At 43.4% G+C, this 27,875-nt stretch overlaps 1 protein-coding gene across 4 annotated transcripts in view; it reads left to right on the top strand.

The window, feature by feature from the left end:
• Positions 1-27,875, top strand: part of TRIO (trio Rho guanine nucleotide exchange factor) — a 317,818-nt gene that overhangs the window by 133,485 nt on the left and 156,458 nt on the right. For all 4 annotated transcript variants that reach the window (XM_054578325.1, XM_054578323.1, XM_054578324.1 and 1 more), the window contains exons 7-9: positions 1,066-1,257; positions 10,957-11,088; positions 21,371-21,601. In XM_054578325.1, coding sequence (XP_054434300.1) covers positions 1,066-1,257; positions 10,957-11,088; positions 21,371-21,601 — 555 coding nt within the window. The remainder of the gene's footprint in view (positions 1-1,065; positions 1,258-10,956; positions 11,089-21,370; positions 21,602-27,875) is intronic.

Raw genomic sequence — 27,875 nt, 5'->3', positions numbered from 1 at the left:
AAGTGAATTCTTCAGGATGCTTACTTGGGTGGACTGCAGACCAGGTAACAACCACAAGGCTTTTGCAGAGGTCTGGGTGCCAGGCAGTGGGAGACTGGCCCAAAGGACCAGTTCAGGAAGGGAAGAAGAGAGGCGAATGTAGAGGGGTTTGGACAGAGAAGGTGATGAGGTGTAGGGGGAAGACTGGGAGGAGCCAGAGTTGTGTTTATGATTTTGGGGGACCTATGGAGAACATCACAAAAAAAAAATCTTAAGTATGTGAAAAACAACAGCCTGGGTTTTGTTGAAGGAGGTGTGCTCCCACCCCAGCCTTGGTTATATCAGGACCCTCAAAAAATAGCCGAGGTGGAAAGGGAAATACCATAGTGAGAAGTTGTTTTGCAAAAAGTTCAGGGTTTTTTTTTTTTTTTTTTTTTTTTTTTTAAGCTTTGCTCCTGTATTTTTGCAATAAACTGGTGGCCCTGAAGATAGGAATTTCAACAGAGTAAAAAAGCTTGATTGAACATTTGAACACAGCATTGTTCTATGCTCCAGTTCATTTTCCTTGGAGAAAGTGGATCCATTTACAGAATATTTTCAGTTGGCACCAAAAAGATGATTTGGGATTATGTAGAAAGGAGAGCTTGTTTTCACACAAATAGCCTTGGATTGCTAAGTACACATTTAGTGGTTTAGAAACTGAAATGTTGGGTTCCTGCAGTTCTGGGTGACTGCTAGTTGGTATGTGTGCCATCTGGACCCTTTTCAGGATCAGGAGCCAAGAAGTGAGTAATAGTATATTTGTGTGCTCACACTTGTGCATTTGATTGCTCTGGCCCTAACAATAGGACTTTCAGCTAGCTGGTTTGTAATTTTGCAGTCTTAAAAACAGAAATAGGAACTAATACTTAGAATTTATGGAAATCCACGTAGCAAATATGCATACTGTTACGTAGCAGGTGATTCTGCTCTTTGAAATATGATAAGTGAATAGGTCATATTTCAGAAAATGCTCTTCATGTGTTTTAAAAGAAACCTCTTGTTTACCTTCCCTTAAGGAGCCCTCTTTTTCTGCCCCTCTCTCAGAACGTGTATGTCAACATAAACCGGATCATGTCGGTGGCCAATCGCTTGGTGGAGTCCGGCCACTACGCCTCCCAGCAGATTAAACAGATCGCGAATCAGCTGGAGCAAGAGTGGAAGGCATTTGCTGCCGCACTGGACGAGCGCAGCACCTTGCTGGACATGTCCTCCGTTTTCCACCAGAAGGCGGAGAAGGTCAGTGCCTGTCACGAGGCGGTGCCCGGAACACTGCCTCCTCCAGTGCCTCCATCCCTGCAGCCAGCGCCTTGGAGGCCTTTTGTGTGGCACCTAACAACCTGAGCTCTGAATCAGTCCGCTGCGAGTGAAACCCCCAGCAGTCTCACCCCTTGCTGGGCAATGTTACGCAAGTGATTTAGAACCCTGTGCCTTAGGGTTCTCATTGTAAGTTAGGAGTAAAAGTCTCTACTTGAGAGGAGTGTTTTATCGTGTAAATGAGATCATTCCTATCAGGTGCCCTGCACAGTGCCTGATACACACAGTGAGTACTAAGAAGTGGTAGCCGCAGTTCTTTATCCCTCTTCTCCCTCTCTTCCTGTTCTTCCTCCCTCTCTTCTTCATTGTCATCGCTTCAGGATTCTGATTAGGATGCTTTGGCAGCAAATAACAGAATGCCTGACTATTAGGTTTAAATACCAGGGCTTTGCTTTCCTCTTGAAACAAGAAGGGACAAAGGATAGGGAGGTCTGGCCTGACGACGATGCCAGATGCCAGGGCTGGGGTCAGCTGTCCTCGGTCTGTCTGACCTTCCCCCCACGGTCACAGGATGTGTGCCATAGCTCCCAGCACCAGCCCCTCAACTGTGGTGTCCAGCGAATGCAGGGCTGGCACTGAGTGTCTTCAGCCCTGACTTTTACCAGGGAAGCATTGTTGTCAGAGGGTCCCGCCGCCCCAGGGCCTTCCCCTAGTTCAGCAGTGGGGAGTGCCCACGCCCTGGCGCACGGGAGGGTGGAAGGGGCATGTCCAGCTTTTTAGGCCCCACAGCAGCAGGCAGGCTCGGCCAGCGAGGGCTGGGTGGGGGAGGGTCTGTGGGGCAGGCAGCTTTCAGTGTCTTCCACAGTTATTAAATGATTTATATGATTCTGACACATTGGCTGACGTGCTGGTCAAACTAGCTGATTTAAGAGGTCCTGTGTAATGTGTAATACATGCCGGGAATGCTCCCCACACCTCCGCAATCCCTTTCTCAAACAAACCAGCTGAAGTAAACATGCTCTGAAAGTAGCAAAAAGAAAGTGGCAAACCTCAGCGTGGAAGGGGTGCTGGACAGGGAGATTCTTTTTTAGGATGGTGACAAAGAGCACAGGAACTTTTAGCCACTGGACAGACATATGAGGAAGAGGCAAATGGTTGCCCTTTCTTAAAGGAAAAATAGTAGTACAGCTTTTTTTGTGGAAAACTATATACATAGGGATTTTCACTGATGCTTCTAAGAAGGAAATATTATCTCTTTAATCTAGAAACAGTCTCTGTTGAGGAGGGAAGTCAGTAAATGTAAGTAAGGCAGAGGCCCCGGCTTGCCTGGGCTTCGGGCAAGGCAGCTGGGATGTTGCACAAGACACTAATTAGTAGTGATCTCAACTCTAGAAACCTTTAAAGTGTGAAACGAGAGAGGAAACTGAGTGGACTAAGAAGAGAAAAAACCTTAATCACCTCATATAAAAGCTAAGCTGTGAAAAGGGACTTTCAAGTTTCAGCTGTAAGATTTTTCTGCTTACTAACCATATGCATTTAACTAGTTTTATGATAAAGGATAAGTAAAAGCTCCCACTCAAAAACAGCTCTTTTAAAGTAATAGGAACCTCCTCCTCCTTAAAATAGCACTGTCTGCAGGACTCTGTGGCCCGCTCCAGTCCCTGTCATTGTGCGACGTAGTGGTGTGCTGTTCACTGGGCCCTCCTGTGAGTGGGCAGGCGAGCCGTGTGCTGCCCGTCCATGTGTCAGCTGGAATGGTGACCCGGTGTGGGGCACAGCAGCCCCCCGGAACTGGGGCGGGGGTATAAATTGGTACTGGGCCCTCAGAAAGGTGTGTCAAGATGATATGAATAAATTTGAAGCATCACATGCCGCTTGGGTGAAAGGCAGGTAGTCTGAAGCGTAATAAGGCGTAGGGAAAAATCTCTTTCATAAACATGGCAGGATTCAGCATTGTAAATCAGCCAAAAGATTAATTGCTGCCCTGACCTGCCTGAAAATAATCTAGAAATGAGAGTGCCATGGGGCGTTTTTCCCCACCATGTTTTATTATTAAAAATTTCGTACTTGCAGCAAAGTTGAAGAAATCTGGGCTGTTTTTATTGGGATAAAATGAGTGGCTGTAAGTTATGGATTTGAAGGGAACTAAGCTAGATGACTGTATTATTGAACTGAATTTCTTGGTATCCTGTGTAAACCATAGCAGTGCTGGAGGTCTCCGTGCACATCACGTGTCCAGAGAAGAAGCCAAAGCAGAGCTTAGGGACTGAGTGGTCTGGTGAGGGAGTGGCCCGGCATCTTTGATGAACTTTGACTGAGGCAGTAAGGCCTGCCTGGGCAGCTGAGGTGTGTCCCCAGCACATTAGTGTGTCTTCAGCAAGTGTTTCCTTACCATCCAGTAAAACGACATTGTGTATCTTCCCCTTCACTGAATTAGGAAAAAGTAAGATCCTTGCAGTTCTGCTGTGTGGAAGAAGGTCACATTTACTAACATAGTTTTTTCCCCTACCCAGGAGAAGACTAGGTCAACTTTGTTCCTTTTTTTTTTTAAAGATTATATTATTTTTTTAGAGGGAGGGGAAGGGAGGGAGAAAGAGAGTGAGAGGAATAGCGATGTGTGAAATATCGATCGGTTGCCTCTCCCATGCCCCCAGCCAGGGACTGAACCTGAAATGTAGGCATGTGACCTGACGGGGAATCAAACTGGCGACTTGCAGTTTGCAGGATGGCACCCATCCCACTGAGCCACAGCAATCAGGGCTCTTCCTTCTTTATAAATGCTTTGCCTTCCAATTATGCCTAAGCTGTTTTCATAACCTCTGTAGGGAAAGGCCCAGAAACTGGGACATCATAAGTTAGGTGTCCATCATAGCCACTTCTTTGAAAGCCATCCAGAGTTCTCATTAAGAATTTGAATTTCATTACGGGGACATAGAACCGAAGTGCGTGACCCAGTGTTTAATGGCCGAACAAACGGAAGCAGCCTTCCTATCAGGACTGCAGCCCCGGCGAGGGACATGTGTGTGCTGAGCCTCCGGCCTTGGTGCTCTGTCTCTGGATATTCTGATGTTGGCATTTGCTGTGGTTTCATAAACATGAATCTTGAGGTTAAAACTAGATGAGACTGACATGGTGTAGGCATTTGCTCTCCAGAGATGTCTCGGCCATTCTTTCTCTCTCGCGGTCTCTTCTGTGGAGGTCGTGCAGAGTCAGAATGTCAGTGTGTCGCTATGGAGACATGACCTCTGGGTGAGTGACTTTATCGGTAGACAGTGTTGGAGGCTCCAGCCTTCACTTTTTTGGTCATGTGGTATAGCCACTGGATAGTCCCTTTGTATTAAGAAGTTCCCATAGCAAATGTTATTAGAATTACACTTTTATAACATAAAGAAATAAAATGACTTGCCCTGGCCGGGTAGCTCGGTTGGTTGGACTGTCACCCCATACACTGAAAGGCTGCAGATTTGATCCCTCTCATCAGGGGCCATATGGGAGGCAACGGGTCAATGTTTCTCTCTCTCATCAACGTTTCTTTCTCTTTCCCTTCTGCTCTCCCTAAAATCAACAAATGTGTCCTCAGGTGAGGATTAGAAAATAAAAAAGAAATAAAGTGACTTGATTTTACTACACCTTAAAAGCTTTCACTTTTACTATTAAAAAACATGATGTAGACTAGAGCTACACTGCCCCATGTGGTAGCCAGTCATCGCATGTAGCTATAGAAGCTCCTTCACTTTCAATAAAACATATTAATAAAATACTCTAAAGGTAGAATTACATGGAAATTCATTTCCTTAGTCACAGTATCCATGTTTCAGATGCTCAGTAGCACATGGGTAAGCACGCCGCTTACCAGGTGGCACAGACTGTACTTCCATTGCTGCAGAGAGTTCTGTCTGTACTGATGGAACTGCACCCTCAGAATGAGCCATAAATCCAGTCTCCTTTTACCTATGGCTTTAAGGGCCTCTAATTTGATAATAGCCAGAAATAAAGTAACAACTGGCATTTGCATAGTCCTTTAAAATTTGTAGCTCTTTAACACAATATCTCGTTTCTTCTTTAAATCAGGCCAGTGAAGTAAATGGGGCTCATGGCATTGTCCTTGTGTTTTATTTGGGGAGTGATTTGCCCATGGTCTCAAAGCTTGGACTTCCATTAGGTCTATGAAAATCTTTTAGTTCCTATTTCAGAAACAAGCACTTAATATTTTTATAAATATTATTCTTACAAGCACTTTAATATTCTTATAAAGTTTCACTTTACATAAAAAATTTAGAAGTAACATTTACTGTAAACATGACATAGTTATCGTCTGGCTAATTTTATCATAAGCCTGGGCTGAAATTCAGAGGAAAATAATACTCCTTTTGTATTCCCTGTTGAATTTCTAAGGCAAATAATACACATCTAATTGTTTCCATCTCAATGTTGTTTTACTTTATTAAAAGCATAGGTCTGATTCTCGGCTTTTAGTAAAACAAAATTCTCATGGAATTGGAGTATTATATGTGTCCATAAGAAAAATGTATTCATGAAGTTATTCAGGTGTAAGGTACTTAGAATGATCATTGGCCTGTTTTGGTTCACGCTGAACCTGTCTTTCTCAGCCTACTCTGTTGGAGCCATCAAAGCTGGGCTGGGCTCACAGTGGGAAAGGCCCTGTCCTTCCTGTGACTTTCCTGGGCAGAAGCAGAAGCCCATCTCCCTGCAAGTCACCAGAAAAAAGGGAGTGTGTTGGTTAAGACTAAAGGAGTAGAAATGATGAAATAAAACTTACTGTAGAACTTTCTAGAAATGAAAACAGAAAATGAGGAAATTAGAAAAGAAAGAAAAGAACCCTGAAGTTTGACATCATATATATTTTACATATAGACATAAAATTCAATCAGTCCTAATTTTTTCCAAAGAGGAAAAAATTCTTTTATTTTTTAAAACTTTACATTTTAGGAAGCTCCTGTCCCTTTGTCTCCTAATCTGAGCGAGCCACCTGTGCTCAACTGCCATTCCAGCTTGTGGTGGTGGGGGTGAGAAGTGGGTGGGGGTGAAATTCACTAGCTGTGAGGACCCCAGCTCTGGGTGGTGGGAGACAAAATGGGCCAGAGAGCCAGGCTGCTCCCAGTCGGAAGCCCCCACTCTCACTCAGCAGATGGAGAGTAGTGGAATAAATGCCTTTGAAACTCAATCTGCTAATTAATGATCCAAGCTCCTCCTTTAGAATTTATTTATTAATTACTCTACCATCATCTGTTTCCCCTATTTTGCCGTATATAATGCCAACGTTTTTGCCCAAATTTTTTGAGGGGAAAAATAAGGATGCACAGTATACATGGGTGTAACGATTACATATCATGGGTATAATAGTCCCATGTATATGTGCATTATACAGGGCAAAATAACAGTACTTCAGTTTTGCAGCCAGCTGAGCCAGACTCCCCTTATCTCCTATTCAGGCATGCTTGTAAAAAGTCACCGTTCTGCTGAGCATCTGAATCCCCAGTCCTGAAACTGGCTCTTGCTTTAATTCAAGGAGGAGCATTTAATTCTCTCGCACTCTCTTGACTTTACCCTGAGTCCAGCCAGTTGCTGGGCATTCACACATTTTGGTCTCTTGAACATTTAAAGCATCAAACACTGAACTGGCTTCTCTGACCTTGCTTGAGTCCAGAAGCCACCTTCTGTTGTCCTTTATGAAGTGTCAGGCCCTTTGCTAGACAGGTTCCCTGGTGTTGTCATCCCAAACCGAAGTTTTCAAGATGGTAACGGGGGTGCGTATGTGTGGGGGGATGGAATGTAGCACGGTGGTCAGAGAAGTTTCTAAACAACATACTAGCCCCCCCACCATATGCATATTGTGCGTTATCATTTTACATGTTTCTGAAAGGTTCGATTCTGTAGGTACCTGTTGCCCTTTGACACCAGACTTGACCCCAGCACACTTTTTCTCTGTGGAGCGCCTGTGAACAGCCTCTTGCTTGGCTCGCAATGGGACTGCTGCTCTGGTGGCACCTGCTCACGGATCCTTTGGGTGATCAGCCTTTCAGAAAGTGGTCAGAGCTGGCACTTGCCTGCAGGGATCTAGGGTTGCCATCTCATAAATAAACGGCAAAAATTATGCTTGCTCAAAAGTCCCTGCCAAACCACGGCCAGGTTCTCCCCCCTTCATTGGGATATTTTAGCCCAGTGAGTTTAGATGCACCGAAACCTTCCACAAGGTGTCCACGTGGCAAGCTGTCCTTTCCTATGTATTTAGAACGTGGTTACATTTTTTCAGCTATGTATAATTAAATACCCTCGGGATATGTTAAGAAATTATAAATAAACTACTTTTATTGCAGGCATATATAAACTTCTTGAATGTTTCTCTTTATTGCTTGCTTCAAAAATTGGAGTTGAATATGTTTTATTAATCGTTTTGATACATATTAATCTGACACCTGCTTATTGTGAAGTATTATATAACCAAAACTTGTCTTCACCTTGATACATCAGAAGAGTTTTAGCCTCTTAAGAATATGTTGTAACTCTGCTTTGTTTTGGGCTTTTTGTAGTGACCAGTGTGTAGGAGCAATTAATTACTGATTTGACCTGATGATTTATTAATGATGATAGGTAACCTCAGTCAATTCATAATTGAAATCGGTTTGTAATAACTTAGTAATTGGTGTTAAATGCAATAATCAAGTAGGAGAGAATGAAATTAAGATCAAGAATAGTTAGAATCATTCAACCTGACCTAGTTGACATTTATAGAACACTCCATCCCAGAAATACTTAAAAATATGCCCGCTTAGTCATCCCTGTATATGTGCGGAGGGGGAGAGGTGTAAAGTAATTTTATTACTACTTTCCATTGCCTTGAGAATGTTAGGCTGGCACTGTAAGGAGGGCAATGAGGATATTCCCCTGTGTGTGTGTCGGTTTAGTCACGTTTGAAGCCTTCAGAGACCACGTGCTATCAGATGACACTTCAGGCCACGCGAATTGGTTTCACCCCCTAAGATTTGCATAAAAATATTTTTTGAGCCAGTGCATTAACAATAAAATTATTTTTATAATCAGTTATTATTTGGATGAGTTGTCTAAGTTTCTCAAAATGGCGTAAGTGTTTAGGACAGGATTCTCATATATATATTTTAAGAGAATCATAGCGCATTTCCTGTGTGGCGGATCAGTGACCCTGTTTAAAATAGCCACCTTTTGCATTCCCTGGGAAGCAGAAAGACAGTAAAGAACTGGAGTAAAAGAGGTGAAACCCAGGGAAATATGTCCCTGTCTATTTGGCTTAATTGAATTAGCATCCTTAATTGGGCCTTCTGCTGCTTGTCTTTGACACTTAATGTGATGAATGCTGATAGGAACTCCCTAGGAAATTTGGCAGCAGTTTCTCAGCTATTGATGAATCCTGGAGATGTGGGGGTGGCAGTGGAGAAAATGAGGAGAGACGGGAACGGCAGGCAGCAGCCTGGTCCTGCAGCCTGCAGCGGATGCTCTCCTTGTCTGCCTGCAAAGCAGGACAGACCTGAGCGGTCTGCTCTCCCCTCGCCTGCCCTTAGACTCGGGGCACAGCCAAGGAGTCTGGGGGCCTTCTCCGTCTCCTCTTCCTCCTGTGTGCGTTTGCTTTTAAAAGGGTAGAAAAATGGGACCGTTGCTCTTCCTAATAGGAGGTAAATGATTTCAGTTATTTACCATTACCATTTATTTTATTTTATTTTTTAATTACAGTTTACGTTTAATATTATTTTATATTAGTTTCAGCTGATTAGCATAGTCATGAGACAGTCATATACTATACTAAGTGTTCCCCAAGATATTTCAAGTACCCACCTGGCTCCATATATAGTTATTACAATATCATTGACTGTATTCTCTGTGCTGTACTTTACAGCCCCGTGACTCTTTTGTAACTACCAATTTGTACTTTTTAATCCCTTCACCCTTTTCACTCAGTTCCCCGGCCCCCTTCCCTCTGGCAACCATCAGTCTGTTTTCAGTGCTTGAGTTTGTTTCAATTTTGCTTGTTCATTTATTTTGTTCTTTAGATTCCACAAATATGTGAAATCATGTGGCATTTTTTGACAGACTTATTTCACTTAGCACAATAGCCTTATATCCTCTCAGCTCATCCATACTATCGCAGATGGTAAGATTTCATTCTTATTTTGTGACCAAGTAATATTCCCTTGCATATACAGGGTGGGTGAAGAAGTAGGTTTACAGTTGTGAGGACATGAAACAAAGTTTATTCTTGCATTATTTATTAATCATTTTATTATTTTCTATATGAACAACTGTTAACCTACTTTCGCCCCACCCTGTATATACCACAGCTTTTTTATCTGCTCTTCTATTGATGGGTGCTTGGGTTGCTTCCATATCTTGGCTACTGTAAGTAACGTGGCAATGAATATAGGGGTATACATATTCTTTCAAGTTTCTCTGGATATATACCCAGAAGTGGAATGGCTGGGTCATAAGGCAGATCCACTTTTAATTTTTTGAGGAAACTCCATACGGTTTTCCACAGTGGCTATATCAGTCTGCATTCCCACCAACAGTGTGGTAGGATTCCCTTTTCTCTACAACCTTGCCAGCACTTGTTTGTTGATTTATTGATGATAGCCATTCTGACTGGTATGAGGTGGTATCTCATTGTGGTTTTAATTTGCATTTCTTATTGAACATCTTTTCACATGTTTGTTGGCCATCTGTATGTCCTCTTTGGAGAAGTGTCTATTTATATTTTCTACCCATTTTTATTAGGAGTGGGGTTTTGTTTGTTTGTTTTTACTGTTGTTTGAGTTCTTTATAAATTTTGGCTATTAGCCACTTATTGAATGTGTCATTGGCTAGTATTTTCTCCCATTCAGTAGGTTGTCTTTTTGTTGTTGTTGATGGTTTCCTTTGCTGTGCAAAAACTTTTTAGTTTGATATAGTCCCATTTATTTTTTTTCTTTTGTTTTTCTTGCCTGAGGACATATAGCACAGAAACTGTTGCTAAGAGAAATGTCAGAGATTTTGCTGCCTGTGTTTTCTTCTAGGAGTTTTGTAGTTTTGAGTCTTACATTTAAGTCTTTAATCCATTTTGAATCTATTCTTACACATAGTGTAGGAATGTGGGTAAAGTCAGTCTATTCAAGAAAGTCAAAGTGTTGGGAAAAATGGACAGATATATGCCAAAGGCAGGGGGAAGGAAGAAAGAAACCATTAGCAATTTAAAGTAAGAGGAAAGCAGGAAGGCTGTAGTACAGCTCCAGGAGACTTGCACCTTGCTGTCTTGCTGAGGCTGAGAGGGTCCTCTGTGGCCAACAGGGCAGGGCGGTTAGAAATGTGAGTTCAGACGTGAAGTGGGAAAAGTAACCAGGATGCCCAAAACAGATAATGCAGGGTAGAGCTGCTCCAGGTGTGTTCCCAGGTGTGGGCCATAGAGTCATGTGAGGTCCTTATTTCCATGTAGGTTTCTGGGCACAGCCCCAGTTCTGTCAGAACTTAAACTCAGGGGTGGAGTTGAGGAATCCAGTATGAGAACTCATAGGAAAGCCATATGAGATGGAGATTCAACCATGCTGTCTTCTTAGAATGTCTCGTCTGCCCTTATTTCAAAACCACATAAAAAAATTGCTCCTTTTCACTATGCATTGCCATTGATAGAGAATCTTTTTTTTCTTTTAACTTTCCAAGTACATGAGTAACGTGGACTCGTGGTGCAAAGCCTGCGGTGAGGTAGACCTCCCTTCGGAGCTGCAGGATCTGGAGGACGCCATTCATCACCACCAGGGAATATACGAGCACATCACTCTGGCATATTCCGAGGTGAGCAGTCAGTTCGACTTCAGCTGCAGAGCAACAGTATTTTTGTATCACAGCATGAACACTGGGGAAAAAAAAACCAAACCCCAAACCCTGGCTCATATGGCTTAGTGGATTGAGCACCGGACTGCAAAGCAAAGGGTCACCAGTTCGATCCCCAGTCAGGGCACATGCCCGGGTTGTGGGCCAGGTCCCCAGTGGGGGGTGCATGAGAGGCAGCCACACATGATGTTTTTCTCCCTCCCTTCCCCTCTCTCTAAAAATAAATAAATAAAATCTTAAAAAAACACCCCGAAATTTTGGCTAGCTTAGAAAAAAAAATTTTTATTTTTTAGTGGAAACTACAATTTCATTATAACTTTTTAACTTGAGTAGGGGATGAAAGCTAGTAAGGAAAAGAGGGTGGTGGGCTGTGAGCAAATGTTTCATGGCCCTGCAACACGTGTGGATTTCCTTTAGAGGGCTTAGATTTTCATCTGCTAACATAAATGAAATTCCAGTCTTCTTGTCTACATGCATTTAGGAAATAAACATTTATGTGCTAGTCCATCTAGTCAAACTCCATTTAATCTTCCTGAATGAAACGTTCTGGAAAAGAGGCAAACCCGACACAGCTTCATGTTCTGGATTGCAAAGCACACACTGTGCTTTTTGCAAGTATGTAAAGCTGCTCACTGTTTTAGAAATCTCAGTGTACTGTTTTCTTTATTCTTTTAGGGTAAATTATTTAATATGATTTAGTACTCTATTTTCTGCCACCTTCTTGTGTGCCAGGCTTGGTTGTAAGGACTGTATGTAATAGGTTATTTAAAGCTCACAACTCTGGGGCTTGTGGTATTATCAACTCTGCTATTACAGATGAGGGAACCGAGGCTCAGCGATGAGGTGACTTGTGCCAGGTCAAGAGCTGTAGGAGGTGGAGCCAGAATGTGTATGCCAGCAGGCTGGTGTCACGTTCCGAGCTGCCCTGGTGGCGTATTGTGTGCTCTGCACAGTGATGATGACAGCTACAGAAAGGGCGAGTGTGTCACTCTCGCTCACATCTTGGTTGTCTGGCCCTCAGGCTAGCCTGCCTTCCTGACACAGGTTAATTCCTGGAGGTCAGTGGGAGTGCTTTGGAATTCCATGCGTTCTTGCTTTCCCCAAAGGCTTTCTCTTCCCCATTCTCCTTTAATAATGAGCATCTTTAATACTGTGTATGCTAATGGGAAAGATTAGTGGGAGACTTCAATGAGAAAATGTTTCCAACTCACCGGCAGAAGGCGGGGCACAGAGTAGATGTTTATTAAATCTTTAAATCCAAATCTTCCTTGATGTGAACTGCATCCACTGCAAAAGTTGTGGGGAAGAAACTGGCCATTTGCTTTTCAGTCTGGCCCTTTCCGCATCCCCAGGCAGCTGTCCCTACCTGACCCCTGAGTGCCCAAGGATGAACTAAAGATGTCTGATGCACCATGACGCTTGGCTTTGGAATGTGGTAAAACCTCCTTCCCATGAAGGTGATATCTACATGTTTGTTTCTCTAGTCACCTTTTTGCCTAACAAGATCCCTTTATCTTTTCTAGCACTATTTTATATTGTCCGTGGAAATAAAGAATAGTCACCTCTATAATATGCTTCTGAATTTTGCATCCAGTGTTTATTAACTAGTTTGATTATCTAGTTTAATAGGAACTACATAAATAAGTGATAGCCAACCTTTTTTATAGTAAAAATAAAAATTGAACAGATCTGTGATTTTTGTATTGCACTGATTCATGAAGAGTTTGTGAGTTCCAAAAACATTCAGTTTCCCCAAGTGTATCATCTCTGTGCATCATCTGATTTCGGCCTGTGATACAGAAGATGAATGACCTTGTGATCCACGGTGGGACTAGGCCTTCACTTATCTACCTGCCAGCATCAGCCCCAGGATCTGCCCTTTGATTGCCTCGCAGGTTCCAGCCCACTGTGGGGTTGGGGAGTTCTCAAGGGGGCTGGCAGGAGCTGGGCTGCTGTCTTTGCCTGCATGACCTGCCTAGAATCCACATGGCCTGACCGGCTCTGGCCCAGCTGGCTGGTTCAGTCTGCCAGAAGCCCTGGGTTCTTCTCGCAAAGTACAGAATTTTCTCACTGTTACAGCTGCATTCTATAAAAATGGGGCATCTTGACATGGAAACATGTTTACCGGTGGTGCAGATTCATTAGATTTTAAATTGATACTCAGACTTTGATGGCAGGTAGACAGCTTCCTAGGCTGGGATCTTAAACCACAATTTTTAGTCCTTGGGCTATACACTCAGGGAGACAATAATTTGAACTAGATGCATAGAAAAGACTTTCAGTAGAACAGAATGAAAATTTTTTTTTTTTTTTGCCTCTTAAACTATTTAAATTTTGAAGTGGTTTCAAGGCTCTGCAAGTGCTAGAACAGAACAGAAGTGCTCCCACACTCCCTTGACCCAGAGTGCCCAGTTTCACATTTGCTTCCCCCTCTCCCTCCCTCCATCTCTCTTCAGTCGGCACATCCACATTGACACAACACGGCATCCTGCCTACGGACCCATTCATAATTCCCACTTTTCCAGCTACGTCTCTGTCTCTTTTCTGGCCCTGGATGGCACCCATCAGTATGCATTACAGTAGTGGACACGTCTCCTTCCTAGCGTAACGGTCTTTAGTCTGGTCCTGCCTCGTGTCTTTGACAGTCTTAGAGAACACAGGCCTTTACGTTTCGTTCTGTAGGTAGGACGATCCTCAGCCTCCCTCCCCATTCACTTTTTCTCAGGGGCTGACGGGGGCGTGACAGCAGGGTCCCAGGGTGCAGACCCATCCTCTGATGGGTGATGTTCACCGTGACCGCTTGACAAGGTTGGTGTCTGCAGTGGAAGATCGCCATCGGAAAATCTTTGATGAGCGAGCATTTTGTGAAGAAATACACTGATAGAACTGTACCAGTTCCTCATCAGATTCCTCCTTGTGGCTTTAGCATCCACTGACAAGTCCTGCCCGTGTCAGTTGCCACTGTAACAGCTGTGTGATGATGAGCACTTAGTTTCCATCATTTGTTCTGTGTTTACTGGGTGGCCTTTTCTATCATAAGGAAGAGCTCTCTTTTCTTATTCATTCATTCATTTTATTTCAGTATGGATTTACAAAAATCTTTTTATATTCAACAGGTTATAATCCAGTAGTTTTGAGGCCCAAATTATCCACACTTGGCTAGCAGGAACCCCTTTTTGTGTTTTTTCCTCTATATAGTCTTATCATTATTTGAGCATTACTTTCTACCATAACAAGAGATTGCCAGATTCATCCTGTCCTTCCCCTGCCTCATCCCTGAGATCAACCATCTCACCAAGATGTTTATGGTTCCTAGTGCTGCTGTGTGGAATTTAGGAAGTTAAGATCTGGGTGCTTGAGAGGGCTTATTTACTTGGTGGGTGTCAGTGCTGCTTGGTCCTCTGACAGAGTCAGCAAACACATATGTGGATATCCCTCCCTCCCTCCCTCCCTCCCTCCCTTCCTTCCTTCCATCTGTTCATCCACATACATCTACAGCTATTGCTGTATCTATCTGTGTCTATCTCTGTTTTAAAACTGGTACTTCCATTTCTCATTTACTACCTCAGGGTTCTTTCCAGCTTTTCCCATTTTGTTTATATATTCCTTTTCAGACAACAACAAAACTGGCTCCCTTTATGCTCACTATATTAACTCATTTGTTTAATTAGTGTATTTGCTCAACCTCCCAACCTTTCTGCCCGGCCCCTCTGAGTGACGCCCCCCATCACTTTCTTAGAACGTCTGGCACCTCCACCCCTCCCTGCCTCAGACCCTGGCATCATTTTCTCCCTGCCAGGAGGGGAGAGGAAGAAAGATGGAAGGGAAGGTCTACTTGTGGTTTCTACATGATTTTTTTCTCTCCTAAATCAGGGGTTTTCTGACTTGGGTGTGTGAGTGAAAAGCACAGCTTCTCCTACTCCCCCCCCTCCCCCCGCCCCCGCCATGAATCGCCATTTCCAGTGAGTCTCCCTCAGTGGTTGCGTGACGGACACTGATGCTTCATGGCCACACGCCAAGGCACGCGCCTTCCTCGCTACTGCAGGGTTGTGGGCTGCCCAGGGGACACTCACCCCAGAAAGGTCCCTGTGCTCCTGCTGTGGATGCAGGGTCATCTCTGAGTAGGAATTTTGCAAGCAAGACTTGCCCTTTCTTTTTCTTTTCTCTTCTCTCCTCCCTCCAGCCCACAATTTTCCTCTTTCAACAGTGCCTATAGTTTCCAGGCTCTGACGATACAAGTTTGCAGTGGGAAACATTCCCACCACTTTTTTCCAAGACCCAAACACCTGCTTTTCTCTGTTTTAATTAGACCTGCCCCACGTTGTTCCTGTTTGTCTTTTAGCAACAGGAGCGTACCTGTGCCTCATAAACATTCGCCTGCTTCAGCTTGCCAGGTTAGGGGTCATGTCTGATGTAGCTGATCACAGGAGAGTGAAACAATGTAAAAGTCAGAAACAGCATGCAGAGTGGTTATTTTTAACATTTTACTTTAAGCGAGCAAACTCATCAACTACTTTTTTCAACAGACTAAATTCATACAAATGATTGTTATCTCAGTACACCCCTGCCATCCTGTAAACCTAAACCTCAAGTGTTTGGATTGTGAGGTAAGACTGTGTGTATGGAGTGCAGGCACCTGCCGGAGATCCTGGCCGCTCCAGCCATGGGTGGCAGTTCTTGGAGGAGAAAGGGAGAGCTCCGCATGGGCTTTGGCCTGTGCTGATTCATTGTGACTCCAGGGTTTAGTTTCTGCATCGGTTTTTTTCTTGATTTAACAAATGTGCTGACTTACTGCGCACTCCAGCAGGGCCTTGTGGAAGTGACTGATTTGCTGCCTGCAAAGCTGGTCAGGCTCTTTCTTCTAAGACACTGGGTAAATGGGGGATGGCATGACCTGTGTTATTAGCATTGAATAAAAACAAACAGTACAATGAGTCATCTGGATAGTGAATGTACTAAAATCATGTATCTGGGGTGTGTGGAAGCTGGCTTACCTTGCTACAGAGTAACGTCTGTGAAGCGGTTGTTACAGAAGCCTCATTAAGTGTTGCAGCATTAGGTAGATGTGCAGGTGCCGGAGTCAGTGTCTGGCACAGCATCAGAGCCAACAGGCCGCACAGCAGTCTCTCTCCTTGCCCCCAAGACTCAACCTGAGACCTTGCAAGGGCTTGAAATACAGGAGCGAAAAAGGTAAGCCCAAGTGGAATCTGCAAAACACACGTGTTCTCTGCACACACTGGGCTACCCCAGCAGTTTCTTGTTTGGGTCTTGTTTTTGGTTTTTCCTTTCTAATGATCTCAGAGGTGTCAGAGTCAAACACACTTAGATTGGCCTGGTTTTGAGTAAGAAACCCAGTATCTAAAAGAAATAGAACAGACCTTATAAGCTGATTTCTCAGGTCTTTGCCTAGGGAAAGAACCGCCTCAGAGGGGAGCCCAAAGCTGTGAAGGCGGGGATGCTGCTCGCCTGTCTGAGGTGGCCCCCCTGAAGCATGGGAGAACACAGTGACAATAGGGGACTTTCTGGCCCGTGTCATTGGTAGGAGCTTCTTAGTGTAGCCCTGTTAAGACAGGCTTAACCTTCTCACCCAAAGACGAAGCGTTCACTTGTTTGGCTGAGGAGTGTCACTCTTAGGTACAAGAGAAGCTGGGTACTCATGTGCTGACGTCTATGATACTCTTTCCTGCTCTGCTAAAAGCTTTTTTGAGAATAATTACATAAGAGTTGGAAAGGATGGTGGTGGCTGTGAAACCATGTCCAGGCTTAGCGTGGAGGTGTGTGTTCTGCAGGCCAGAGCAAGCCAAGCCCTGCAAAATGACCAAAACCTGTATTGGTTCTAGTTAGCGCACCTGAGAGTTTTTTGAAGGACCACTGTTTCTTTATGACAGGCTAAGTCGAGTCATTTCTAACCATATCTTTATGTATTTTGTGTATTTTGCTTATTTGGGTTCTGTCTCTGGAAGAACATTTCCTAGCACTTTCAGATCAACAGCACCACGTTTCGACCTCATCAACATAACAGGTCATAGTTTGTCTCTCTTTGGGTGCAGGTTTTTGCAGCTCTAAGCAATTATCTCCCAGGACTGTTTTTGTAGCTCAGAGCCACATTCTTCCTTTGTGCAAGTGAAGACTGTTCCTGCTAGAGACTCTGACTAACTCTCATCTTGTTGAATGGGAAACGTAGCGATCCAAGTACCAGAATTAAGAATAGGCAAGTCTCTCTGAGGTTCGGTGGAATGTTTTAGGGTGACATGGGAATTCAAGCCACAAATTTTATGTGCAGTTGTGATTAGAAGGTAAGTTTCTTCTTAACTGTTAGGAACAAACATACCTTTGATATGGTAACCTTTTAAACTTTAATCACTTTCTTTTGCTTCAGTTAGCATTTCCATTTTCCTGAACTCATTTAGGTACTCGAGTGTATTAATTCATATGTTTATAAAATGTTAATCTTTGTAAAGTGTAATTTCCATGACCATTAGTATCCCCAACTGCTGTATCCCAAGAAAAACAAAGAGCAAGCCTGAGAAAATGAGCCACTTGACCTGTTCAAAAATTATAGAAGGTAAGCCCTGCTTTTTGGTCATAAAGGTTGATTTTCTTTTTTGCAGGTCTTGTCCCTTTGTGGGACTGGGTTTGACTGCCAAAAAGCTAGATACACATGTTTAGACAATACATAGAGCAAGCAGATTAATTCACATGGTTCTATAGCAAAGAAATCAAAACTTCATCTCATACCGTAAACTTACATGTATAATTTGTTTTAGTACTTAAATTGTATATAAATATTTTGGGCCTGTATATACTTTCCAATCTCTTCTTTTGGTAATTGTTATCTAGTTATTCTATACCATTTAAAACTCTCTTTCTGTAAAATGCAAGAGTAGTCTTCATAAAATTCTAGCATATTTTCCCCTACATAATACTATTGTACTTACAAAGAAAAAGGTATTTTGCTAAAAGTTACTGAAGTATATATGATATCCTTTATGTGCTTGAATAATAGCACCTTTTAAGTTGACAAACCTATGAAATCCACCCTGACATAAAATGGAATTAAGTGAAAGGCTTCTCAGAGAAATAAGCTGTCTGAGCAAGCCTTTGGAGCGGCGCGCTCGCTGGGCTTCGTGGGAGCAAATGTGTTTTATTGCCCAGAATCCTTCCTGCTACTTCTATTGCATGTCTACTGCTAAGTAACAGTACCAGCAGTGGCTCCAACAGAGGCGCTTTAATCCCTGCTTGGGAGGTCCCAGAAGGCAAAGCTTCGTATAATGCTGTGTCTTACGTTAAGGTATTTGTGATTCTGTACTCAGCCATTCCTCACCACCCCTCCACCACGAGCAAGCATGGCGTTCAAAACCCAGGAATAGCGTCTGCTCTCCAGCTGGTACAGAGACATCAAGACAATCATTGGAATATTCTTGCTCAGCTTACTCTTTCCTTCTCAGTAGCAGAATATTAATGGTGTCACATGGATGTCTTGGAGACTAGGCAAGGGCTGGGAACCTGTTAGTCACCTCGTATTGCTGGCTTAAGATCCAAAACAGTGACTTAAGATAGAGGTTTGCCTTCTGCCAGCATAGAGGTCCCATGGCTGGCATTCCAGGACTGCTGGGGAGGTTCTGTCTGTCAGAGGATCTCTGGACCCTTTTGACTTTCTGTTTTGCCTCTTTTAGCAAGTGGGCTGCCATCCTTAAGGTTTACGCAAGGTCATGAACAGCTACTGAAGCTCACAACCGTCTGCACCAAGTTTTTGGCCTTAGGAAGGAGAAAGAGGCAAGGGGGAATGAGCATGCTCAGCCTCCTGTTCAACACTCTTCTGGAAGTCCTGTTCAAAAGTCCTCTTTTTTAGTTCTGTACATTGGCCACTTCTGTTTGTGAGCAAGGTTGGGGAGTATAGTTTTATACCTGTGGTATTACTGCTCCTGACTGTACGGGTTTGGCGATCGAGGACGGGCAAGTGAGTTTGAGGAGGCAGCTGTCAATTTCTGCCACACCTTCTGATCTCTGTCCATCTGACACGTGTTCACTAAGTCATGCTCTGGTGTACATCTCCTGCTTATGTGTCCTGTAAGGACTAAAACGTAGAGGAAATATGTATAAGGAATATTCTCTAGGCTCTGTACAGTGGGAATGTGTGAGTTAGAGCACTGGTTCTCAGTCCCAGTTGGTTATCAAAAATGTGAGGATGCTCGCTGAAATGAAATACATGGATAATTATCTTTACATAACACTTATATATGTTCATATATATAAATTGCATATGCTACAGTATAAATTAGAGACAAAAGAAAGGTGACTTACGATAACATGTGTTTTTGTCTATCAATGCCTAGGTAACATGCACAGTAGAAGAGAAAAAAATCAGCTATTCAGGTGCTGGGCATAAATAGAAAACCAGTGTAACTATGGCAACTACAAATGCAGACTGGGCGTGAGTTAGATTTGTTGACTCAAATACTGAGACTGGTATTGTGGTGCTGATGTTTTGGAATAGGAAGCAGCTCTTGGAAAGTTCCAAAGAAAACTAAGCACTGCCTGCTGGGGTTAACGTGGTCATTGCATTCCCAGGAAAGATCAGTGGATGTTAGAGTAGGCAAGAAAAAGAAAAAAGGAACTTCATGTTTATATGTTAAATAGTGCCTAGCTCAGGTAATTACCAGAAGCAGGACACTTTCCATCATTGTCGAGTAATATCCTGCCTCTCTGAATCCATGACAGTGATTCCCCTGTCCCCCACCACTCCCTGTGCCCGGCCTTCTTCCAGGCACTTTGTCAGAAGTGCCCATGCAAATTCCAGTGACTTCAGGGGGGGCCCTGCTTTAGAAGGCTTACGTTTCCACTATTTGGTTTTCACACGTGCCTGGCCCTAATTCAGTGGTTCATTTGGTTCTTCTTTTTTTTTTTTTTTTCCACCTGTTATCTTTGGTTATGTCAGCTTGGCTTGTTTTCACTTAAATTTTGCCATTTTCATGTATTAGATCAGTATTAATCTATGAAGGGCAGCCTTTGTAAGCAATAGTCAGCACCTCCAACAAAGGTCTCTGGATCAGGTATGGGGGGAATATGCTACATTCCAGCATGACAATGTTGGAAGAGGATTAAAGGAAGAGATTAGAAAATTCCACAGGCCCTTCACTGGCCTCCCGATTTTGGTTGCTAGAGGCTTCCTGTGTTAGCCTGTCCCATTCACCAACCCCCCACCCCATCCCGAGGGCTTACCTCTGAATCCTGTTTGCGCTGGTGAACAAGGCTCCTCCTGTTTGCTCCTCCCTTCAATGAAAACCCAAGGAGGTTTTCAGATCCACAAGTGTCTGAGCTCAAAGGGCGTGTGACTGAGGCCTCGCTTTGAGAAGGCCTCTGAATCACATAGCCCAGTTACTTGCTGTGCCTTTTTATTGTCTGATTGGACATGTTTTTTTCCTACTACATCTGGCTTAATCATTCCTAAGTCTTGAGAATCTCTTAAAAATGAAAAATACATAATGTTTTTCTCTCTATATTCCACCCTCATCTTTTCTTATCTTTAGTTCGTCTGAATGCTTTTCATTTAATTGTACTTCGATAGTCAACTGCCTTAATAACAGCACTGAAGCCTTTTTCAAAAGCTGATGACATTTTAATTAACATTACTTTTTAAAGTTAATGAACCAAATAAAGTGGCATTTTAAAATTTCCTTTTTGTTTTGTGAAGTAAAATTGCTATGCAGCTATGTCAGAAAATTTACATACCTATTCCTTGCTTAGTGCTAAATTATTGATTTTCTTAAAAAAGCTTGAGGTTTCAAGATTCAACGTTAAAATTTCATTTCACTGTGATTGTTTTTTTCTAGCCATATCTCAAGAGAAAATTATTACTTTTAAATCTTAATTTGAGGATATCACAACAATGCAATTTTATATCCATTGACTTTTGTCACTTAAGGCAAAATACTATGTTTATTCATTAAGAATAGCATCTACAGTGTTTATGAGAACAAGTGTTCTTTTAACTCAGTGTTTTACCACATTTGGTTTTGTGGTGTCATTGGATAACTGATAGATTTGTTCTAAATTATATTTTTTTGTTCTTTACAAAACATGCCTTTGAATCAAACTATGGCTTGTGTTTGTGTGTGAGTGTGTGTATACGTGAATGTGTGTGCACGCCTCCAGGGATGGGGCCTGCAACATGGCCGGGCACAGCAGCCAACCTTGAGTAATCACTCATGTTTACTCGCTCATCTGTCTGTTCTGCGGGCAGGTGAGCCAAGACGGGAAGTCGCTCCTTGACAAGCTCCAGCGGCCCTTGACTCCCGGCAGCTCTGACTCCCTGACAGCCTCTGCCAACTACTCCAAGGCCGTGCACCACGTCCTCGACGTCATCCACGAGGTGCTGCACCACCAGCGGCAGCTTGAGAACATCTGGCAGCACCGCAAGGTGCGGCTCCACCAGAGGCTGCAGCTGTGCGTGTTCCAGCAGGACGTCCAGCAGGTCAGTCCGTGCGCGCTGCTCCTCTAGGGAGCGAGCGTGCTGAATCGGGGGTTCAGGTGAGGGGGTCTCACACTGGGCTTGTCTGTGCTGATGGACTGAGTGGGAGATAATGATGGGAGAACTCGAAATACACAGTAACGCGCACACAGCTCCTGTTACCTCGTATGTACAGAACATGTGAGATGATGCTGGGCCTTAAGGGGAGGCTCTGAGTTTTGTTCTTGAAACAGGCCACTCATAGTTATATTTATTTGTGAGAATAATGCAGTGGCACTTGTACCATCGTGCCATTTCAATGTAAGGTCTATCTGCTCTTCTGTTATTTCAGCTGTAAGCTAATCACATTCATGTTCCCACCCGGTAGTCTCTAGAGCACAGTAGGTGCTTAATAGATAGCTGTTTAATTAATGAAAAGCAGACTTTTATGACTCTTCATTTCCCAGCAGCTGACATCCCTTTTGTTGTTGTTATCAAAGTAAGAGTGAGCCCAGCCCCCATACTGTTTCTCTCCTTATGATGGAACATGGAAGGCTCTCCTGCTCCCGGGGTTTTGAGGATAGAAACTCTGGGGGGAGGGGGGGCGCACGTAAAATACAACTTAGCCTGAGTGATAAATAAGATAATAGCTGTGTCTGTGCTCTGAAATAGAGGGGAGAAAAGGGTGTGAATGAGGTGTCAACTCTGGGGGTGAGGAATTCTGGGGGTGCAGGGAAGCTCAGCATCCAGGGGAGTTGGCGGGAAGCCACAGTGATAGACAAACCACTCGTCTTGAGCGTCCGAGAGCCTGGGCGCTTTGTTCAGACACGTAGGAGCTCAGATTTCACTCTCCCCGAGGATCATGAGAAGGTGAGAGGGTTTTCTGCCGAGTGGGCTGAGGTTGTGGAAAGTCATGCTGTGTTCTGATAAACACGTATTCTCCACGTTATTCACCACCCTTCTTTGCGCAACAGGAATCTGGTGAGTTCACAATTCTTTTATTTGTGCCATAATTTTTAGTTTTCACATACTATGCTTTGATTCTACTTACGGTTTTTGAGTTCTCTGAAGGGTGCATATACAAATGCCTCAGGAATCATGGGTTTGATGTGATTCATGCTTCTTGACACTGTTGTTTTAGTCCAAGAAGATAATTGCTGAGGAAAGAATACAGAGCGAGGAGCGAGGGGGAGGAGTCAGAGGCTGGGAGTTACTGTGAGAACTGAAATGCTAAGGTTGAAAACATGAGTACTGGTTTTTCTTAGTTGTCCAAAAACTTTTACAAGCCGTGAAATGTGATTATTAGAGGGTTTTCCTGCCCGCCTCTCTGGCTGTTGGATCAAATATTCATTATACATCCGTGGGCCGACACACTTTATGGACTTGTGTCTGAAGCGGCAGCAGGGCTTCCCCCTCCTTTCTCACCCCCACCTCCGATGGCTCCTTGAGGCCCCAGTCACATCTGAATAAGCCACTGGACTGTGATGTCAGGGGGAGGGGTGAGGAGAGGCAGCCTGTGGGAAAAGGCTAAGGACTCTAGTCTAATTTGGCACCAAGTACTTAATGCACTTGAATATGAAAACAGCAAACATTAATTGTTGTATTAGAAAGGTAATTATGGCAATAATGAGGCCAGTCCTTTCAGCTAACTTTTTATCTCAAGAACAGTAGGTTGGGTGGGGTGTCAGCAGGAGAAAGTGCTCTGCAGAACCCATAATGCTTAGCCTTCCATGGAAAACGGGTAAGTGCTCTGGAAGGGAAGAGTTTTGTTGATTAAATCATCGGGAATGGTTTGGACTTGTTACGCGTACAGGAAACTGCTATGTGGGCTTGACCTGAGATGTCAGCAGCAAAGTGGCTAAGATGAAGCAAAGTCTTACCTTGAAGGAGTGCATAGGATTTCAGAACCAAAGTTGTGTTTTCAAAACTCAAGAAATTACAACACGTGGAAATTTTTGCTGTATTGAGCGTGGAGTACGGGAGGTAAGCTGAGAATAAGTGAAAAAAAAAATTGGAGCACTTTAGAAAGACGCTGTCAACAGAAATAAATTTGTAAAGACAAAAACAATCAAAACCCACAGAAACATAATAAGCCAACTAGAGATGCCACAAGTTTTTGTTTGGTTATTTTGGTTGAGGAAGAAGCATCTGTAAATGCTGCTGAGGAAAGAAAAGAGGAGCTTACCACACAGTAGGTGTGGAATGATGACATTTCGATGAAAGCCAGCCTTCTAAGGGGTATGCATGGGTCTGAAAAACAAATGCTTGGGACAATGGATGCCAGACTGTCAGCAGCGCAACGGGGTACCACCAAGGAAGGGAATGCGGGAGCATGGCAGGAGGCATTTGATTTTTAAAACACGAGTCACTTTGTTTTAGTGGTTAATTTTTTTTTCCCCATAACAAACAAAAGCAATTTTGTGCTTTCTTTATGGAAGGTGCTACAGATGAGAGTCAGGTGCTGCGGTGCGGGGATGGGCGAAGCTACTTTACATAACACTTAGCACTTGTCCAAATCAAAGGATGGGGCCCGGGGAGTGCGGAGACAGGCTGGAGACTTGTCCCATAGGCGCACGCTAGCTACTAACCAATATTCAGAATTAACCTTTGCCATTGCTACCCTAAAAACAAAGTCAATTTTCTTTGTGCCATCCTTCCTGGTGGTCAAAGAGTAGGCATTCCCATTGCCTCCTCTGTGCTGTTAGAGCAGCGTTCAGTGGATGTTTGGTTGGACTCGTGAATGGTTGGGTAACTGCTAAGCAGTGTTTTTCAGTTTAGCGTATTACAACAAGAGCATTTATTTTTGTTGTATTCATTCAAATGGGATGATAGTTGGGAAGCAGGATTCTATCAAACCTGTTTCCTGACTTACCAGTGCGTCCCGCCTGCCTCTTAGATGGGTGGGCTGTAGTTACTCCAGCTCATTGGTGAGGTGACCTGCACTGTGCAGGCTGGCTCTCCTAAGAGAATCCCCTCAGGAAGTCAGACCTTTCCCTAAAAAGCCTCTTGCTTCCCTAGCAGCACTTCTTGTGTGTTAGTGTCACCCCTGATAAATTACCTCCTGAAAGAACTTCCTCCAGCTTGATGTTGGGCCATTAATTAATATTGTGAAAAGATAGACAGATCTGGTCCACAGTGAATTTTTCTCATCCACACTTCATTTTTGTTTTAAAAGTACTTTAATTGAATGTGTCACATTCTGAGAGGTACAGAAGTAAATATGTTCAGTGTCTCAAAGTTCTCTTCTTAAGGAGTTACAATCTAATAAGAGTAGATGATTTAATAGTCTAAGAAATTAGACCGTAATGCACCCAGATTTAGCACTTACGTATTTGGTTTGAGTCACGCCTACCAAGGCACTACCCACAGTGAGAATGTAAGTAAAACTGGCTACTCTTATCTGCCTACCTTGTGCATGCATTGTAAGGGGACAAATCTATGAGTTACCACTTGTGCAAATTTGGGGGTTCCCGAGAACTTTGTCTGTATTCTTCTCAGACATTAGGGGTCTAGTATACAAGGAAAATGATGAGCCCTGTAAATAGAGTTGCAAGTAGCAATTGCTGGATACCAGGGAAGTCTTCATGGGAGCCGATCTTAGAATGATGGGTAGAAGGTCAGTAGGTTGAGGAATGAGCAACGGGAATTACAATGAGAGCAGAGACCTGAAAGGGCAGGGCCTAATCAAAGAGCATGAGGTGGTCCTGTGTGGAGAGGTGGGGAGCCATGAGCTGGGGCTGGTACAGGAACGGGGACCTCCATGATGAACCCTTGGGACTTGTTTCTGTAGGATTTAGGACACCGTTGCAAGGACACAGCGGACCTTGACTGAAGGCCCCGTGAATTGGTGCCAGGGCCTGGAGTGACTTGTGTGTGGCTGTGAGGGAACCTCTGTATGACATCGAGCACATCTTGGTGCTTTGTGGCTGCCCACTGACCTGGGTCTTTCCTTTCTTAATGCTCACAGCCAACCCGCAGAAGAGTGAATGCTTTTCGCATTTCACCACCTTGAGTTCACACTGTGAAGGGCCTGTACGTGTAGAGCATTTTGACTTGATGCTGTGGGCAGTGAGGGGTGGATGGCATGATGCTACTTGCCTTAGAAAGATTGCTCTGGTTGCAGTGTGACGAGCCAGACTCTGCATAAAAAGACAGATGAAGTTCCCGTTGCGGACATCCATACAAGCCATGGAGAAATCTTAGCAGAAGCGTAAGGTCCGCAGGGGCAGTGATCTGTTCTGTGTTTGTTTGTTTCTTTTGCTCCCTGATGTTTCCCAAATGTCTAGGATAGACTAGATGCCCAGTATTAGGTTAATGAGTAAATGAAGAAATTGAAGGAATTCCCCAATTTTGCTAGAAGATTCTTTTGGGCTAAACATTTCTTTATTTGTTCTGGAATGAGGTGGGGGATCGGCCTTACACTGGAATCCAGTAATCCAACTGAGGGATCTGCCTGAAGAAACAGGAGCTTCAACCTGGGAGTTAGGGAGTGAGGAAGGAAGGGATAATTTCAGTGAGTGGGAATTTTGCAAGCGTCATGAGATCTTTAAAATACTAAAGATTTTGCCACTTGAATGCAAAATGAAGGTCCTCACCGCCCAGTTGTAGCAAGGAGAGGGAAATCAAGATATGCCAAAGAGGTGAAGAAATGCCCTTTCGGTCTACAGAGAGGTGACTTCACAGGCTGACTTGGTCTTAGACTGCTACCCTTCGCCAGTAAAAGCCGTTTCTCCATGATGCCTGACTCAGGGCCTCAGTCTCTGTGGCGCCACATACACTGGACCTAGCTCTCCAGGCGAAGGTTCCTGAACCTCATTTGTCCTTTGCTCATGAAGGCAGGGTTGTGGGTTTTTCTCATCCCACTCCTGAGAATCATTAGATAGTCCTAGCTATTTAACATTCACTTCTAATCACATTTCCTGGTTCACAGTTCTGATAAAGATGGTTTAGACTCTGAAGAACTGCTATCTTTTATGAGAGTCTCTGAGTTAGAATTAGGAAGTACTGGAGGGCACCGTGTTTGGGATTGGTAACCTGCTGAGAGCAGACAGAGGCTGACCATGGATCCTGTGTGTTTAGAGCCACCTTTAACTACCTTTTGTCCCAGTGAACCCAGGAGAGACATAACTGACAGAGTAATCTTACTAACCATAGCTTGGAAAGAGCTGAAAGTTCAACGGTGGGAGCTAAAAAAGTGGGAAAATGGATGAATCGCTACCGTAAAGCAGATAAAGACAAGAACACGGTGCGGGAGTGGCACTGTGAGCTAGTGGAACTGGAAGCAGGAGCCCAGGGGGCTGGGATAAATTGAAAGTGAGTGAGGAGCTGAGGCCATCGAGCCCTGGAAGATGCAGGTGCTCCAGAGCCTGGATGATAAGGAGTAGGCAAAGCCAAGACCAAGCCCCAGACAGCCTGGGACTCCCTCTCAGTGAGTGCCTGACCATTTCTCTATGGGGAAAGTGCCTGAGGGTCAGTTGGATAGGGAAGATTACAGGCATGCATATATGCATACCTGTGTGTGTACATATATGTATATAGTATATATATGTATATAGTTCAATAAGTAGACTTAATCTATATATAATAACTTCATTTTTTCAGATAAGATTATCTGGACATAGGAAGATTTTTTTTTTTTCTGGACAACTTTGGACCAGTTTATATTCATTTCCAAACTATGGATGAAAAAAATTTTTTTTAAATGTTTAGAAAATTACTAAAAGGATTAAACAATATTGGTAGAGGGATGGTTTGTTTGGTTAGGGTTTTGTGGGAATACCCAAGGAAAAACTATTTATATGAATAATAACCTGCCAACTTTTCTTCTTCCCTCCCTCTTTCTAAGTGTCTTTGTTTTCCTTAAGAAATTTTTATGTACTTACATGATTAAAAGAGGTTAATACCAGAATTGGTGATTTATTATTTTAAAAAAAGATGGACGAATGATGTAAAAATTTAAAGGCTTTTTAACTTCTTTGTGACTCCTTCGTGGATTTCACCTACACTTTCTTTCAGTCAAGAAAGTACTTGGAATGACATTTCGTAGGCGCGTACATTAGTTGAAGAAAAGTAGCTCTTGCAACGCAGGGCATTTGGGTTCTGTATCATATGTTTGCTGTAATTTAACTGAGGGTTTTGAGGGATTTTTTTTGTTTTGTTTTTGATAGCCCCCCCCCAAGTGATTTGTCTTAGCATATTTTGGAATGTTCTAGAAAACTCTTTTTAAAAAAGATATTTCCATGTTAAGAATAATTCTGTATATTTAGAAAAAACGTAATTTACTTTTGAAATATAATGA

This window comes from Pteronotus mesoamericanus, unplaced genomic scaffold, assembly GCF_021234165.1.
Source record: "Pteronotus mesoamericanus isolate MK-2021 breed Mesoamerican mustached bat unplaced genomic scaffold, CSHL_Meso_final contig_50, whole genome shotgun sequence".
Classification (NCBI taxonomy): Eukaryota; Metazoa; Chordata; class Mammalia; order Chiroptera; family Mormoopidae; genus Pteronotus; species Pteronotus mesoamericanus.
The sequence above is the reverse complement of the archived record's forward strand: the minus strand, read 5'-3'. Positions and strand labels throughout refer to the sequence as shown.